The 13,282-nt window shown below is 36.9% G+C and overlaps 1 protein-coding gene across 1 annotated transcript in view; it reads right to left on the bottom strand.

The window, feature by feature from the left end:
• Positions 1-13,282, bottom strand: part of WIPI1 (WD repeat domain, phosphoinositide interacting 1) — a 42,849-nt gene that overhangs the window by 23,003 nt on the left and 6,564 nt on the right. The window contains exons 2-3 of the mRNA XM_070937728.1: positions 10,660-10,742; positions 5,221-5,390 (exon numbers count right to left, since the gene is read on the bottom strand). Of these exons, the coding sequence (XP_070793829.1) occupies positions 5,221-5,390; positions 10,660-10,742 (253 nt within the window). The remainder of the gene's footprint in view (positions 1-5,220; positions 5,391-10,659; positions 10,743-13,282) is intronic.

Below are 13,282 nucleotides of genomic sequence, written 5' to 3'. Positions count from 1 at the left end.
ATTCCATAACGTTTTTCTAAAATCCTACGGTTAAAAAGGATTTTGAAGGTTTTCTAGTGCAACCACCTCCCAAGGCAGGAATCCGCAGATCATCCCAGACAAATGACTGTTTAATGTTTGCTTGAAAACCTCCAACTGTTGTGGCCCATCAGCGGCCTGTGCAGCTAGTAGCTGATTATAACAGTGAGGAGGCTGGTGTGGTGCTGTGCCAGCAGCCTGTGCAGCTGGCACTCGAGTCAGACAATGAGGAGGCTGGAGAAGATGTGGTACCAGAGGCGGGGATTCAGCCAGGACCTTCAGAACCTCCAGAAGCTCCCTTAAGTAAAGAGGACAAAGAGGAGGAGCCTCTTCTTGGTGCACGGGCATGCAGAGCTGCCAAAAGGTAGGAGTGGCTCCTCAGGAGGAGGTCTCCTCGAGAGTAAGGCTTGGGGCTAATTGGCCACTCCCTTAGCCTATTTAAGGAGGAACACCGACTGAAGCAATTTGCAGGGAACAACTTCATTCACATACCTTCGCGTTTTGTCTTGCTTATCTTATCAGCTTCCTGCAAATTGCTTCTGGGCATTCTGCCAACCACAGTAAGCTTTCAGATTTATTCTTTGAATTCTTGGCGGCTGTTAATGCAGTTAATTAACAGCCGTTGTTGTAAAAGACTGATTTATTTAGTAAAATAAGGTTTGAACGGACTTTGTGTGTGCTGCGTTCTTTGGGGTCCATAGCTGGGGCAGAACACCAACAAAGGAATATAATTAACAGACTTCACTTGCATTCTTGGCATGGTGAACAGATTTGATTTGCCACAATGTCCTTGTACCCACTCTTATTTTAAAATGTCATGAAATTTCAATCTTATTTTTCAATATATATTTTTTTTACTTTATGTTGGGATAATATGGTCAACATTTAGGAGCATAATGGTGATTATAGCAAATATAGGAGCTGTTGTAGTTTCTGTACTATGAAATGGAAAGTACTGGAACAATGAATCAGTGGACACAGTTGCTCCAAAATTACTTGACTGTATCATATACTTCTAGCTGTTAAGATAATGCTGAGCTGTGCAGAATATCTGTTTGGAAAATTGCATTTATTGAAGCTGCTGCAATCCTGTATTCATTTAAACCTATTAGGACTTACTTCTGAACCTATATTAACTGTACTGAAGATATACTGTACTGAAGATGTATATTAGTCAATTCAGCTAATTATTGAATAACCTAAAGAAAACTAGTCAATTATAAGAAAAATCCTAACGCTGCAAATAGGAACATGGTCTTTTTCCAGAAACTTTGCATATTAAAAACAGGAGCAAAGTATCATCTCTGACAAATTGCTAATGGTATAACCAAGTTGTGACCATTTAGTTACAACAATCTAAAGCTTTCTCAAGAAAGACACAAAAGCCATTTACAGGATCTAGCGGGGCAAAGAACACAAAGCCTCTGAAATTGCCCTAACAATTAGTCTGGCATCCTGAGGCCGCTGAAATGTAATTTTTTAAAAAGGAAACTTAGTTCATAAAACCCAAATTTGAAATTATTGCAAAAATAGGATTCAGTACTTAAATCCTTCAATTTTTTTTTTTTTAGAAAACAAACTTTTTCCTAGCTACAGCATTCCAAACAAGAACTGTCAAGTGATTGAACCATGTTATTTCAATTAACATGTTATTTCCAAATAATCTAGCACTGTATTTTCCAGTACCTCATACACAATGCTAAAGTAATCAGATTTTCCACTAAAATGATTCATGCAAAAGAAAGTGTATTCTGAACTTGTGTCAGTATCAGTGGTAAGTTTGGATTTTGCAATGTAATACTCTGCTTTTAGAAATTCTAGGATTCCCTGTGAGATCAATGTGCTGCCTATATAAAGATCACCACTTGCTGTCTGAAGCTGGCTACTTATTTAAGCATAAACCAATATTCCCTTGTTTTATTTCCCCATATCTCCTCATATCCCATTTTGTTTCTAAATCCTTAAAAAATTGGTCTGATGACCAAAAATGCACATGGTATTCCTAGGAATCCATTTATACACTGATCACTAAGCTCTGAGTAAAAAGAGAGAGTTCCACATGCCAGGGAAAAAGAACTTTAAAATTACACTGAACACTTTACAACAGGTTCAGCTATACCAGGGTTCTCCAATCTTGGTAACTTTAAGCCTGGAGGATTTCAACTCCCAGAATTCCCCAGCCAGCCAGCTGGGGAATTCTGGGAGTTGAAGTCCTCCAAGCTTAAAAGTTGCCAAATTTGGAGACCCCTGAGCTAGACTACAAAGTGCCCCTGAAGAAAGGATATATCCAAAATTCATCAAGACTTTCCCAAGCATTTGGGAATTTTTCCCCTCCCTCTTCTCTGTAGTTTTAGCACTTGCCCTCTTCTTATAATGAATTCTGATCAGTGTGAGGGTTCAAAATAACGTCCCAGCACTATGCCAACCTTGAGACTAGATTCTCAGATGAGAACTTAACACTATACATGCTGTTTTGTAATGAGCCATGTGCTTGAACCTAAGTTTTAGATTCCAGTCAGACTCAATTCTAAGTGCCAACAAGAAAACAGTATTTAGTCCAGAAGCACATTGCTCAGAATTCTGGGAGTTGAAGTCCATACATCTTAAAGTTGCCATGTTTGAAAAACACTGGTCTAGATCTAGTCTCCCACATTCCTACTGGGATGAGAGAACAAAATCCATGCAAAAAGGGATATTTGCATACTTCACCTAGCACAAAAAAGGGATATTAGAAAGACAAAAAGGATAACTGAACAAGAGTAAAATGGTTCCATTATAAAGAACAACTTGGGAAACTATAGAGATTCAATTAAGGCAGTTGCTTTACAAAGCCAAGTAAAAAACATAGATTTTTTTTTCTGACCATAAAAACAGCAGAAACATATGTGTCCCTCTCAAGATCACACTATGAGTCACATTACATGAAAGGTCAGGACAAGTAAAAAAAAAAAAATCCTACCGTGCGTAGCATATTCTTAGCTTTTGAAATTTAATTCCCATAGGAGTGGCTGTCTTTACAACAAAAACTAAGTGTTCTGTCACTTGAAAGATCAAAAAATCTCTTACTGAATACGTTTTTGTAGATAACAATCCAGTTCATATATTTAGAGAAGCAGACTGTGATTATAATTGAAAAATGGGTATGGAATAATCAGTTAACTTATCCAATGACAAAATACTTTGTTGCTGCAATGGTGGTGAATTTAAGAAGTACCATAACTGGTGATGGATAGTTGTAAATTCTGAGTTTTCAAAGGATTAAACACATTTTTTAGATAAGGCTTCATGTCCAAGCAGCATTCTCAAATGTTCAAAAGAAACAGTGGAAGGGCAATATCTTCATTCCCTGCTTAAATCCCAAAGGATCCCAGTGGATCTTCCTTAAATGATGGTTTATAAAATTGGCCTGATAAAAAATGGCAAATTTTCAACTGATCAACTGCCAACAGACCAATTGATAATCCAAAGATCTATAATTGTGCGGAAATGGACAAACTAACATTTGAAATGAAGGACAAGGTAGAATCAAAAGGTTATATAGTGTGGAATAGGTGGTATAATTGGATAATTCGTAGAAATGAGAGTAAATGTAAAATTCTATATGATAATAATAATTAACAAATATGCACCATTAATAAGATAATGGACATAAGACCAAAGTCACTTTTTCTTTTTATGGATTGTTGTTTGTATTAATATATGTATCTTGTATATATATGGTACAACATTTTACTTTTTATATGTTTAATAAAATTTTGTTTTTAAAATAAAAAAAAAAGAAAATGGCAATTTTCAAAAATCAGTGTTCTTAAGTACAAGCAAGGCAAGATGATGTACCTTACATGGTTGGAAGTATGACAAATTCATAAACTATAGATAATTTATTTTTACACCCACAAATTAGAAGCTTCTGGAGATTCTTGTTGAGATTCAGAACCTGACGCAATCCAACAAAACAGGGTCTTAGTTTCAGAGGAACAACCCATATTCATGTTCCCATTTTTTAAAAAGTCAGCTTATAAACTATCATACCCTTTTGCCAACTGGAAACCAGATCTGATTTTGCCAAACATGTGTGACTAATAATGATCTGGCAATAAAGGGCTTCATCAGCTTAATTTAAGAGGATTCCTCTATTCTAAAATACTAAAATTTTCCATGCATGTGTCCAATCAAGAAAAATAACTGCACAAAGGCTCTTACACTTTTCATTATTTGCAACAATAAGATTTCAAAGTTTTCATCATAATGTCCTTAGTACTTTATATGAAGGACTACAGTCATGCTTGACAGACAACATTCTTCACTTATTGTATTGGATGCTGCAATTATAATACATTAGAAGGGAGATGTACTGTAAAGGCAAATAGATCAGAGGACCCCAACTTTTGGGGCACCAGGGAGCAGTTCCATGGAGAGGTTTTTCCACAGACCAGTGAGGGTTTGGTTTCATGTGCTGCCTACATCCCGCAGATGGGGTTTCACTTGTTTGTGCAGCCCAGTTTCTGTCGTGGCCCGGTGCCAGTCCATGGACCAGGGGTTAGGGACCCTTGAAAAAGATCATTTCATAAAATTAGAGGAATATGATGCAGTTCAACTAAGATTGAAGCTTACCTTTGATATGGAATAGATGTAATAGCAGTAGAATTTAGACTTATATACCACTTCATAGTGCCTTGCAGCACTCTCTAAACATTGACAGCATATCCCCCCCCCCACCCCCAATAATCTGGGTCCTCTTTTTACCAACCTCAGAAGAACGGAAGACTGAGTTAACTTTCAGCCAGTCAGGACTGAACTCCTGACAATGAGCAGAGTCAGCCTGCAATACTGCATTCTAACCACTGGGCCACCATGGTAATGAGTAATTAAAGATTACATCACTCTGAAATATAAGGTGACAATTCAGTTAAGCCATGGGTTCTTTGAACCATGGTTACTTGAGTACATCAACACTGACTAGATTCACACACTGGCTGATTATCTGATGTAAAGGTGACTGATACAGGCAAGTAAACCACATGGTTTAGCATGACATGTGAATCTCGTCTCTTATTTCTAGAATAAACACTTCCCAAGAAAAGGCTAGAGAGCTGTCAGATGTTTAACGGTTCTGAAAGGGAGTCAGAGAAAGATGGATGTCTTTCCACCAAGAAGATTCAAATCATTTACTGTCAGAGAAAAAAAGCCTCTAGATCTTACCTGACGGTTGAGCCGGATGGAAAGGATATTGCTAGAATAGCTGTAGTTGCAGATTTCTGTCCCTTTCTTGAAATGATAGACGTTCATCTGCTGTGGTTTCGCCCGACTCACCACGACCACCAGACTGCTGGAGAAGAGGCGCTCCACAATGAAAACATCTGGCATTTCATCTGGATGGAAGGGTGAAAAATTGTCATAGAGATAGCAGCATGTTTTCAAAAAGAAAGGGAAAACTTATCAGTTTCATTTCTATCCTAAAATATTCTATTCCGATATTGATGAAAAGGTCAAAACGCTGATTCCATTTACTTATTCTTTATTGATTATCCATGATTAATTCTATTCCATCTTTCTATTCCAAACTCAAAGGCAGCTTGCAATAATAAATGCAAAATGATGGAACAAAAATGCAATAAACATGAAGATCAAATTAGCCATTAAAATCATTATCAATTAAAAGATATACATATAGTATCTTATTACCATTTACTTAAACACTGGGAGAGTGGAAATAAACACAGTTCTTAAGGAACTGCTTTGCAGCCTAGGAGCCACACTAGAGAAGTACCAAATTATTAAGTGGCATCATCTTCAGAGGAATTTTTCCTAATGTATCTTAGTAAAGGGGCAGGTTCATAGCAGAAGAGGTGGTCCTATAATAATAATCTGGCCCTAATCTGTTTTACTTCAAAGCTCAACACCAGGACTTTAAATTATGCCTTTTTCCAATGGTAGGTAGCTTGGACACCAGCGATAATTTAGCATAGAAAATCACAATTAACCACAAGAAGAAAGAGAAACTTTCATGTAATTCTTGTAGCCATACCACCAAAGGTAGTGATAAGCAAATCAGCCTAAGGCTAGAAATTCTAATGCTAACGTAAGGTTACCATATCTGAGCTGCAAGAATCTGGATCAGCATTACGTGCTAAAAAAAGATAAATTTCTGAATCTTTGCAGGCCAGGTAAGGTAGCCAAAATCTGATGATGTTCTGTGAAAAGAAGGAACACTTTAATATACTTTGTTATATACAGTAGCTGGTATTTCTTTTGGGCCAGTCATTTTCAGGCCAATCCACCTGACAGGGTGGTTGTGGTGAGGAAAATAGGAGGAGGGAGGTGTGTTGGATATGTTCACCACCTTATTTGTAAAAATAGTAAAGGCAGGATACAAGCAAGCAAGCTAACTAATAAATAAAATATTATTGCTTTTAGGCACATTAGAAACTGGGCTTTTGTTAATTTAGAATGGCCTTTATATATGGCAGAATCACCTTCTTTAGAAACACCCCTAGCCAATTCATGTAGCTGAGATAATGAAGAAAGGTTATTTCCTTTCCTAATATAAGATATTAAATAATTAAGTAAATGTAGTATCATTAAACTTGTATGCTGCCTAACTCTTAAAAACTCTAGGAGGTTCACATCAAAGATGTTACAATAAAATTAACAAGATAAAATTAGCCTTTAATTAAAAGGACACGGATTCTATACCAGTGATGGCTAACTTTTTTGCCGTTGTATGCCAAAAGCAGGGGGAGTGTGGGGGGTCGCACATGCACGTGCCCACACCCATAATTCGTACCCGTGCCTTGCCCCCCCTGCACATGCGCACGTGATCCCCCCCGCAGCCCCCCCCTGCTTTTGGCACACGACGGCAAAAAGATTACTGGTGGGCCTGGTAGGCCCGTTTTTCACCCTCCCCAGGCTCCAGTGGTTTCTTGACTTCCAGTGGGCCCGGAAGGCCCGAAAACCAGCTGGCTGGCACACGCATGCGTGCTGGAGCTGAGCTAGGGCAACGTTTGTGTGCCCACAGATATGGCTCCGTGTGCCACCTGTGGCACCCGTGCCATAGGTTCGCCATCACGGTTCTACACTGTATTTGCAGCATTTCACGTTAAAGAGCTTTAAACCACCAGCTTTAAAATCAACTATCTTCTATCATGAAATGTAGCAACATAGAGATATCCCTTTGTCTGCCTGAGTCACATGTAAAAATATTTGGAATTCTGTCCTTGAAAAGTATGTTGTGTCCTGATAGTAAAAATGTAGTTCAATATATCCTGATCTACTAGGTTATGTTGAGCCACAAATTAAGTTCTACTGCTTGACTTTACACAAAATTGTTGAAATTCCCTCTGATCCTTTCCTGAAGTCAAAACTATTTATTCACTATTATTCTCTTTTAATTTTTCATGTACAAGGGTACATTTAGTCCTCAATGTATAACAGTTTTTTTAGTGACCATTCAAAGTTACAACAGCACTGAAAAAAGTGACTTATGGCTGTTTTTCACACTTATGACTGTTGCAGCATCCCCACAATCATGAGATAAAAATTTTGGATGCTTGGCAACCGACTCATATTTATGACGGTTGAAGTTCCGGGGTCACATGATTAGCTTTTACAACTTTTTGACAAGCAAAGTCAATGGGGAAGCCGGATTCATTTAACAACCATGTTACTAACTTAATAACCGCAGTCGTCCACTTAACAACTATGGCAAGAAAGATCATAAAATGAGGCAAGAAAAATCATAAAATGAGGCAAAACTCACTTAACAGCTGTCTTATTTAGCAACAGAAATTTTGGGCTCAACTGTAGTCGTATAAATTTTTAGGTTATTCAGAAATGTTCAGATATTACTTACACCAGAACGGTATGCACCTGTGTTCTGGTGTAAGTAATACTTGCAATAGGGTGTTTTCAACATACCCCCATATATAGGTTTGTAGTGCATACTACTGTATTCCTTTATAATGGCTTCCTTCGGATATACCCTTTGACAAATCCACCATATCTGCCCAGATTTTATGTAGCTTTGTTGCCATTTAATTGTTGTACAGTTTTACACTCCAGATATGGTAGTTTACTTCGGTATTAGAAGTTCTAGTCCCAGTTTCACATTTTCTCCTCTTTCTTTTCTGGCACAGTGGCCAAGACAAGATTCTGCATGAGATTAATCACAGTGCATTTATACCTCTCTGCTGCCATTTCGTCACCACAGCTCAGATACCGTTGCCCTAACTTTGAGGATTAGCAATACCCAACAGCTTCTGTGAGAGCTGCTCCAACAAACCTAAAGCTCAATCAATAATATAAGTGTTGGTTCATATCAGGTACGTTTTAGTGATGTGTTTTCTTTATGGTTTCTGCTTATTCCTGCACTTCTGGGAGAGCTAAATCTTGGGAAGCAGCATTATCTATCAACTTTGAATTTTGTAAGTGGAACTCCATGGGAAATATTCCTGTGGTCAAATCTACACTATGTTTGGCTATTTGAGTGTAACTTAGTAACAATCAAATATGAAAAAGAAGAGTAGTTGCATGGAAACAACTAACAGAAACAACAGCTCTGAAATGGCTGGAATAAGTTTCAATGAACTCACTCGCTAAAATAATATTAGCTGATGTGGATGCAATCTCATGAGGTAGGAGAATAGCCCTTGACCCAATCCCAGCTCATGCACTCAAGGAAGCCACAAGAATGTGAAAGCTTCCATTTCTGCCTTGTATAAAACAAACTTGCAGTTCCATATCAAACAAAGCTAGATAAACTAGGATCAATCTCAATTATAGTTATAGGGCCTAGCTATCTTCGAGACCGCCTGCTGCTACCGACGACCTCGTGCGCTCCCACAGAGAGGGCCTCCTCAGGGTGCCATCAGCCAAACAATGTAGGCTGGTGGCCCCCAGGGGGAGAGCCTTCTCTGTGGGGGCACCTACCCTCTGGAATCAGTTGCCCCCAGAGATAAGGAGAATCCAAGACCTCAGTGCCTTCCGCCGTGCCCTTAAAACCCACTTTTTCCAGCAAGCCGGGCTGGCTTAAGAAGAAATTTTTAAATTTTTTAAATGTTTTAATTGGTTTGTGATTTTTAAATTTTTGGGCCAAATTTATATATATTTTTTAATTGTTCTTAATATTTGTAGTTCATGTTCTTAATTCTGGCTGTGCACCGCCCTGAGTCCTTAGGGAGAAGGGCGGTATATAAATTGAAAAATAAATAAATAAATAAATAAAATAAATAGTTAGCAAAATCAGTTAAATTCAAAATGCAATATTACTAAGCTAGCTTGCATTTAATAATAATGATGATAATTAAAATTTACTTGTACAATTGGTTTGGAAAAAATACTAAACTATGTTAAATCTCAAACAGAAACTTCCAATTTCTAGACTGCTATGCTAGAGACATCAATAGTGCCACTCCCATAAAGTCAATCACAGCATAATATGTATCAGGATGCAGTTATTCTGAGCTAAACAAACCTGAATTGTTTTGATCTAACTGCATTGTGTTTAGGAATAAAGGCTCTTTATGTTTCAGCCATCTGCTTATAATCACCTCTTCTTCCACCCTGTGAATTGTGCTTTCTCAGCAATGACCTTACCTCAAATGAAGGCAAATATATGTGTCCCAGGATAATGTTGCAGGATCCAACCTGAGGCAATCACTGGGACCAGAGGATTAGCCCTCCAAACTTTCAGACTCTGGTTCTCCTCAAGGAACGTCTCTCCCTCTTTCTCTCTGTGCACTGCACTGTTCTATGAGTAGTATTTACATAGAGAGAAAAGTTCCCTGAGGATGGGCTCCAGCACGAGTCCGAAAGTTTGAAAGATTAAACCTCTGGTCCCGGTGACCAACTCAGACTGGATCCTGCATGACCTTGCCTATTTATTTTGTTGCCTTTAGAATGGAATGGAATGGAATGGAATGGAATGGAATGGAATGGAATGGAACGGAACGGAACGGAACAGAACAGAACAGAACAGAACAGAACAGAACAGAATAATTTATTGGCCAAGTGTGATTGGACACACAAGGAATTTGTCTTAGGTGTATATGCTCTCAGTGTACATAAGGAGAATAAAATACATTCATCAAGAATAAAAAGATACACTTAGTGATAGTCAAGGTTACTAATAAGCTATCAAATCGTACTATTTATTTTATTGCTTTCATTCCAGTTAAAGGTCATTCCCCATAATCTTATTTTAAAAAATTATAATAAAATAATTTGTTTTCCTGAATAACTAAATGAACAAGCATGGTGTTTTTTAATTCATTTGTTTAATTGGGTTCCTTTTTATCTAGTTTTAGGACATGTGGAGAATAGATCATGTTTAATGGTCATATTTACACAGAAATATTGATAACTCAAAAAGGTTCACAAGCTTTTAATCAACACTGATACTGGTATCAAAGGGTAGAGAATTTCCCACTGTTTTGATTTATTGAACATGCAACTGTCCCTTTAATACAGCTGCATCTGGATGGCTGCTTGAATATAATTAAGGCTGCAGCCAAGAAATGCCATCCGCTTTCCAGCAGGAAAGATAAAATGAATTGCTCATTTGGGACACATTAATGTGCTATAACGCAGAATAAAAATTATCATCAACTACTATTTTGTCATGCCAAAACACAACGGACTTACTGCTTTCATGGACCTGATCCAGCTGTTCCACAGAACTCAGAGAAAAAAGTCTGTATCCAGTTTTGGTTCCAATGGCCAAGGAACTAGAGAAGAGAAAAATGACACTAATTACACAGAGCAACATATACCCCATATAAAACACTCTTGGAATATTTGGGTATTTTTTCCAAGCTATAGTGGAAGACTAACTAGGAACCACAGGCATGTCATTCTAAATATATAAAAATAACCAGACAATACAAAGAAATAGTTATCACACTAATTCAGCTAGTCCTAGTTGTTTGAAGAGTCCTTGAGAAATTGTTTTTCCCATGAGTGGATCAAACTTTTTTTTAAAGAGGAATTATCATTAGGGCACATGGAAGTACTAAAATATATAAGGAATAAGGAGTAAGCTGTTTTTCATGAAACTATTCTGAAAACAATAAAATGGAAGACAAAATAAAAGCCAAGGAAAGAGAAAGATAATGACGGATGAATGGAAGATGATGCAGCTTTGAGCAAATTGTTAATGAGAAGTCAGATTTCTGCTACTAAAGTTGATCACTAAATAATCTAACACAGTACCAGATTTCCTTCATGTTTTTTTTTTCTTGGCAAGTTAGTAAAATACTCTTAATGCATTTTTATATTTAAACAAAATACCAAAATCCCAAAAATGAAAAAAGGCTGAAAATGTCACGTCTTTTCCAAGTGATGCCATTTTGTCACTAATATTTCACAGTCTCAGTGTTTATTATTATGTATGATCCTAATCCATGTCATTGAAAGAATTGATCTGTTTTGATAGCTTCAAATAAGCAGAATAGCTTCAAAGGAACTGCAAAAACAATACAGAAGTCTTACAGATTTGAATGAATTTGAAAATTTAACTCAAATCATGGAGCATTTGCATGTTTACTTTATTTACAAATTGCTGGTGAAATATGACTCAGAAATCAAATAAAGACTAATGTAGAACGAACTACTGGTAATCTCTATGAATTGTTTCACATTCAGAGATATATTTACCTTGGTTGATCATCTTATGCAAGAGGATCTCATATATGACATCAAATATACCGCAAGCCTAAAGAAGGACTAATGAATAGATGCTGGATTGAGATGCAGCTTTCAGAATTTAGTGCTATCTGGATAGTTACCCAGCTGAATATTCACAGAAAGTTAACAGATCCTGGGAGAATACCAAATAGTTGGTCATAATTAATTTTGTTGCCACCCAATGTGAAAATTCATATCAATAATTCCCATTAATAGCACAATTTAAGATGCAAATATGTTATTTACAGCAAAGTTGCTATATACAGAGTCCCCATTTGCTAAGAATTTGATTGCAATGTTATCTGATATAGATCATTGTTATCTATATCAAATTCTAGATTAAGAATGATTTTGCTATGGATCCTTTAATCACAAAGAAATATGTTTTTAAATGCCCTTGGCCAGAAAGAAAGTTGTCCAAGCTATGGCCAAATAATCCTTAAACTTTGATTAAATTTGAAGATGAAAAATAATTTCACACTCTAAATCAGGGTACAAAGTGGCAGATCTCTGCCAACCAAAACCCTGATATCTTATACTATTTGGGGAAGATACACATTGGGCACTTTTTCTTCTGCCATACTGTCTCTCTCAACAAACTTTTCAAATGGAGGAAGATTTCCAATTCTGGAATATTCCTGAGAAATGAAAGGATTTTGAATCCCAAAGCAGTTTTATTCTACTTTGCTTCAATCTTGTAGAAGCATCTCCAGTTGCATGCCTATTGCTAGCACTGAGAGTAGTGAACCACTTCACTAGCACAGCTATCCAAAAAAGGGTTGAGCTAGGACTGAGCAAACTGCTGATAGAAGAAACATTTCTATAATACCTCACTTTTCTTTCAGAAAAGACAAGCTTGATTCATACACACTGTTAATGATATAGTGGTCTGAGGGTTTTTTTTGCTTTAGTGTGAGGTTATATTACATCTTTAGACTACGGCCTTGATCTTATATACTATACGCTTCTGTAAATAATAAAGAAAGCCACCACATGACAGTTTGAATATAACAGTTATTTTTATTTATTTGTAGTTTATGAACAAGAAAGTTTATGCTGTCACAAGAATCTGTTTTTCTGCAAAAGGCTTCTGTATTTTGGGTTTTGTTATACAACTATGAAACTGCTATTGTTATTTAAAAGAATTAAATACACTGCACTTATACAGTGTGGTTTAGACAAATTCAGTTTCCCTATCTTGTTTCACCACAATATCCCACTAACAACCAAAGCATAACAGAAGTTCTTCAACAAATAGTAAAAAGCTGACATATAAAGACTACAGCTGTAAAATCCAGTAAAATGGGGCTACTTGCTGGATTAACATATAGAAAAGTATCATATTATAAGGTGCAAAATAAGTAAAGAAGGAAGAACAGCTTGATTATTACTGAACTATTAGGGAATAGTGACACACAGGGACAGATCTGGAAGATGGTTTTGATTTGGAATTCCTAATACTACATTCTCTTAAAACAAAGCATAAATAAAATATTCAATAAGTACTCTCTCTCCCCCCTCCCCCCCTTCCCTCATTCAAGTTATTCCCTTTTCTTCCCCAACGGGAACTAACAAAACTAAG

Source organism: Pituophis catenifer, unplaced genomic scaffold (genome assembly GCF_029215685.1).
Source record: "Pituophis catenifer annectens isolate HBS135680 unplaced genomic scaffold, rPitCat1.0.hap2 SCAF_2, whole genome shotgun sequence".
NCBI lineage: Eukaryota > Metazoa > Chordata > Lepidosauria > Squamata > Colubridae > Pituophis > Pituophis catenifer.
Note: the sequence above shows the minus strand (reverse complement) of the source record. Positions and strands in the feature narration are given on the sequence as shown.